A 5,296-nucleotide genomic window follows, 5' to 3' on the forward strand; every position below is an offset into this window, starting at 1 on the left:
GCGGTTCTGCGTATTCCCGTAGACTGCTGCTCTGTCCGGCAGGGAGAGCGTGGTGTTCGGGTAGCCCTGAGGCTGTGTCAGCAGTAACCTTATACAGGTAGCGTAAGAGGGTGCTGAAATCTTGAAGTTTACACTTAAAGTTTTGCCTTCAGGCTGTAAAAATTGAACCTTGTTCCCTTGCAGTGCAGTTGTTCCCATAACACGGCTCACCAGAAACCTCATTCGATTTCTGTGGGTTACAAGGGAGAGCAACTTTGCTCCTACTGTTCCCACTACGGCATTCTGAATTGCCGAGGTGTCCTCCTTCCTCACTTGCATCCAGAGGTTCCAAGAGGCTCCCAGTCCCTATGAGTCTTGTACTCTTGAAAGAATATGTGAGGCCAGTGCCTTGCTGTTTTAAATGTTAGGGTTTTTTTTTTTCCCAAAGGATTAAGATGGATTGTTGAAGTAAGATGGAGATTTTTTTTCTGTGAGTCCTATGCAAATGAATCCTGTGCAGACTCAGTTTCATAATTGTAAAGGACAGGTAGGCATCTTTGCTAGAACCTGATACAGAGCAAAACAGCCCACAAAGTACTCCAAATACAGTTTGCTGGGCTTAAATTCCAGCATTAGTAGAAAGGGAGAAGCTAAAGTTATTTTTACTGAAATAGCAAAGTGTTAGGCTGCACTTTAAATTAAACTGCTCAGAAATCCACTGTGTAATCTACAGTTTCACCCTAATACTGTTTTCAGTAAGCAGGACAAATCTACTTTCTGGCAAAGGGTTGAACAGATGGCAATCCATTAGCAAACCTGACTTTTCAAAGGAAATATTACTATTTCAGAATTATACATCCCTTTTTGCAAAACTATGTTTCAAAAATTCCACAATACACAAAAATGCAAATTAGTCCTAATTTAAATATAAGCATCTGTTGTCTGTGTCCAGGATATGCCTAACCCTTTGGCAGGCGTGCCAGTGTTACAGTCTTCCTGGTTGTCAGCCACAGCTGGTATTAGTGTGAGTGAGATAAAACATCTCAGAATGATAGGATGTGATGTGCAAAACAAAAACACAGGCAAGAGGAAAAAGATTTAAATAGTGTGCCTGGCCTGCAGAAGGCCATTTCGTGAGAGGGATACACTTCATCACTTGCAACATGCTGCTGCATCAAATGTAGAGGATGGGCTGAAGCAGCTCCAGAGGCAACTAGACCACACCAGTGCTTCCAAATACTTCCTCTGTAGTCTTCCTTTCACAGTCATGAGAGAGGGGAAGTTCTGCATGGTAAGATTTTCTAGATTCCTGTTACTTTGGTTAAAGCAGATGAGCCATGTTTACTGTAGTGATGCCTTGCACTTCTCTGCTGTGATCTAGGCATAGCCCTTAAAAGTCTTGTACCCTCATATCCATTTCACCGTGTCCCACAGGGAGCTCAGCACAGCAAGAAAACAGGGAGCGTTTCAGGAGAGGTGGTATTGCTACTCTTATTCTTCTGAGGGAATTGCTGCTTGATCTCTGTCCAGGAAGTCTTCTGCATTCCCCTTTGCTATGGGTCGCTGACACTGGTAAAACACCGTAAGGATATATACGTTAGAAATCTGAATTACACTCTGACATGGCCTCCTCCTGGACAAAATATATTGACTGTATTCTAATACATATATGGGAGCTTTCTTAAAGCCTGATGTAAATGGCATTCGAAACCTGTATGGTAAAATGAATTACCATTTAAAGGTGAAGGGCATGGTGTGTGTGTATGATTGAAAGCCAATTATATTCTGGAAGATTACTTCAGTCCAAAGCACAGGAATTAATTTCCTTAATTCCTATCATCATGTGCCTTTCTACCTGCACAAATGTGTGCAAGTTCCATTAGGGCTCTTTAATATGTAGAACAAGTTCACAAAATAATGGAAATTTTAATCACTGACAATTTAATCTCTAAGGCTTTTGCCTGACCTTTGCGTGGTGCTCTGTTGGGAGGAGGGGAAGAAATCAGCAACTGTTTCAGGAGGGAAGCCTAAGGAGTTGTAGTGAGGAGTGGTACCACTTAGGGGAAGGTGGCCCCAGCATTTGGGAGCTTTGGGAGAGGAAAGTGCCTGCTGGGTGTCTTCCAACAGCCAAGTGAGTCATCTCTTGGAGAAAGTGCTCCCTCCCTACCTTTATTGCAAATGTCTTACACCCTGAATCAATAGCACCCCATCAGTAATCTCCAGTGTCCATGAGAGCTAACTGGTGGAATTTTCCACCAGTTTTTTTTCTTCAAGGTATAGGGAGCTATACCTTGTTTCAGGTTGAGACAAAGCTGCAGTAATGTCTTCAATAAAATGACAAGTAAAAGAAAGCAAACTTGGGATTTGTTTTCTTTTTGTTTCATGTTCAAGTTTATGGATTTTTAAGTACATTCCCAGCTTAATTTACCTCCATTAAAAAACCCAAAATGGTCACTTCAGTCCAAAAGAGAAATGTTTAAAAACACCTATACAGTTACTTTTCGCTTCTTCCTTAGGTATGTCTTCAGTACGAAATTTGTTGACACTGGTTATAGACAGCTCTGCTTGCAGTTAGTTGGCATTTTCCAGCAGTGTTTATTTGTATTGGCATGCCTCTCATCACATTTTACTGCCTTTGCCTCTCCTCTCAGCGTTCTTTGTCTTCCAGAGAGCCATTGCTTCACCCTACCCCATGACCAACAGTAGCTGCCTTTCCCTTTATTATCCAGAGCCCCAGGTCTCCCTTGCATGCTGCCTTGTGTTGCCTTGCTCTTCTCAAAGCCCTGGTGCAGTTAACTCCATTGCTCTGTGCGTTGTCCTTAATCTTTATCCATTTTCACTGCTCAGCAACCCAATTTCCTGCTCTAACCCTGGGTTCTGCTGTGCAGAGACTCTCAGCACCTCACCAGCCTGACATTGTCTCAAGTGCTGCATACAGATCCAGCAACAATGTTCTGCTTGTCTCCAAGTGCAATATCATCTCCCCCAGCCAGTTTAGCCTCCTCATGGTTATAGGAAGACCTCCTGTGAGTTCCTGCATGCTGCACGTACATGTTCTAAGCAATGAGGAATTAAAGCAAGCTTGTTGTGGGTGGGATCACTTAAACTGTTTTAGCACAGCCTGATGAAAGCATTTTCTAGAAGTACCATTGCCCTCTTGGAAATATGTTAGAAGGGAATAGATTTCTGTGCTTCCCTTGGCACACATTTAAGGAGTGGTCATAAGGAAGCCTGCAAATGGAAGGAGGCATCTTTCTAGCTATGCATTATAGATGTTCCTCTCTATCTGAACTTTTTTATTTGACTAAATGTCTGACATATTTTTCATAAAACTTAATTCAAATTTTGCTTGTATTCTTCCTTACAAGATGAAAATCTGCTTTAAAAGAAGACTGACCAAACTGCTCAGTTTTTCTCAAACTGCTGCAAAATCTCAGTCCCAGTTCCTCTGAACAGGATCATGAAAATGGCAGCTTTAAAAGGGTGCATTCTTGTTTTTGAAAGTACACAACTAGCCTATACAAAGACCACCTCCTGATCAAGAAAAAGGAAATATCTTTTCATATGAAGGGGGACTTTCAACTGCCTTTTTTTAATAATCCATCTCCTACTATGTTTTTCCCTAAATAGTTACTATTCATGTCACTGATGGCTTCACTTCTTAATGTGACTGAGGATAAAAGAAGAAAATTGAATAGACTGCTGGTACCTTAATCCCTGTGAAGTTTCATAGCAAGGTCATAGCTATTGGCTATTGATTAGCAAATTTCTCTTGATTTCAAATACATCCTTGGAAGTTGAAAGATTTCTTGTTGTTTGGCTGTAATGCATAACTGAGTTTGGTTTCTTTTTACAAATTCAAGCAAATACTTTTCCAGTGGAGTGGGTGTCCCAAAACTTCCTGAAAATCCGCTATAAAGCACCATGTTCAGTGACAAGAAATAAGAATATGAGTGAGCTTGGAATTGTCATCAGCTGTTAGACAAACTTTTGATGTGGTAGTAGATGGCACCTGACCATTAATGTACATAGGTGCTTGCTAGAGTACTCCTCCTTCCTTTCTCTTCATCTTTTCTTGTCATTTTTCTTCTCACTATATCCTCATAGCCTACATAATTGGGGATTTCTTACCCATGTGTGCCCATATACAACAGAAATTGTATCAAACGTAAGTTGCATCAGGCTGTGCATACATTATTATAATGTATATTATCTTGGAAAAAAGATAAAACATACTCATCAGGAAGAGAAAATCAGATTCATCAAGTGTGAAATACAGTCCTTGACAGGGGAGCAGCATAAAGCCAGATCTCTTTTGCGCAGGGTGAAGCCCTGTGGAGCAGTGTTAAGTGATGTGCTGTTCCCCGCCTGGCTGCCTGTCTGTCATGGGGATGTCTTCTCTTGCTCTTCAGCCTAGCATGCTAAAATTGAAAAATCCTTCTGCAAGTGCCACACACTTTAAGTCTAACATTTCTCCTCTTGATGTGCCAACTGAGGACGTTTGAATAACCAAATTCATTCTTCCAAGAAAAGAAAGTCTATTGCTTGTAGTGACAGAAAAAAAAGTGACAACTCTAGTTTCAGGCTCAAATGCTTGGGTTTTTTTATATCAACGTTACCATTTATTTGATTTTTTTAAAATGCATTTTTCTGGAAGGATGGATTAAGGTAAGTGGATTGAGACAGTGGTTGTGGGTGTTGACTGGGACACTTTATGAGAATCTGTGCAGTTAAAGCATTGGTTAGTTAGGTGTGTAGTTCAGCTGTGCCACCTGGAACTCTAGAGCTGGAGTGGAACCAAATACCCTCTGTCATGTCATGGAAACAAATTCACATCACTTCTGATGCTCACGAGTGGTGTAAAAATGTAATACACATGTCCAGCTTAAACGTCTCTGTAGAGTCCTCACCTGAAGAGGTGCTGGGGCACATGTAGCTCTTTGCAAGATGGGCTATGCCTGAGGCACTGGGCATCCACAGGAGCACATCTTTTAGGTTGGACTTCCCCTTGTAGGTGGGACCTTGTCCTTCATCCCAGAGTGATGTACCGGGACATGGAAATTGGGAGCTGCACCTGTATGCAGTCAGTTGGAAACATCTGCTACAGAACTCATGGCAGCTTTTAACATTAAGTCACCTTTGTGAAATGTGGGGGGGAACTCTAAATTCTCAGTGATGTTTCCTTCAGAAACATGTAACTGATAAGAAGGCAGAATCTGCAGAAGATGGATCTGTGGTTGGGACAGGTTTGTGAGGCACCTTCAAAACCAGTGGCACTACAGGGACCTTGGATTTTTCCTCTCTCCCCAGATGAAAG

General features: G+C 41.7%; 1 protein-coding gene across 1 annotated transcript in view; it reads right to left on the reverse strand.

The window, feature by feature from the left end:
• The window catches only part of ACSS3 (acyl-CoA synthetase short chain family member 3), a 106,441-nt gene extending 103,409 nt beyond the window's left edge, over nucleotides 1-3,032 (reverse strand). The window contains exon 1 of the mRNA XM_031055606.1: nucleotides 2,916-3,032. Coding sequence (XP_030911466.1) covers nucleotides 2,916-3,032 — 117 coding nt within the window. The remainder of the gene's footprint in view (nucleotides 1-2,915) is intronic.
• Between the last annotated feature and the right edge of the window lie 2,264 nt (nucleotides 3,033-5,296).

Source organism: Geospiza fortis, unplaced genomic scaffold (assembly GCF_000277835.1).
Source record: "Geospiza fortis unplaced genomic scaffold, GeoFor_1.0 scaffold166, whole genome shotgun sequence".
Classification (NCBI taxonomy): domain Eukaryota; kingdom Metazoa; phylum Chordata; class Aves; order Passeriformes; family Thraupidae; genus Geospiza; species Geospiza fortis.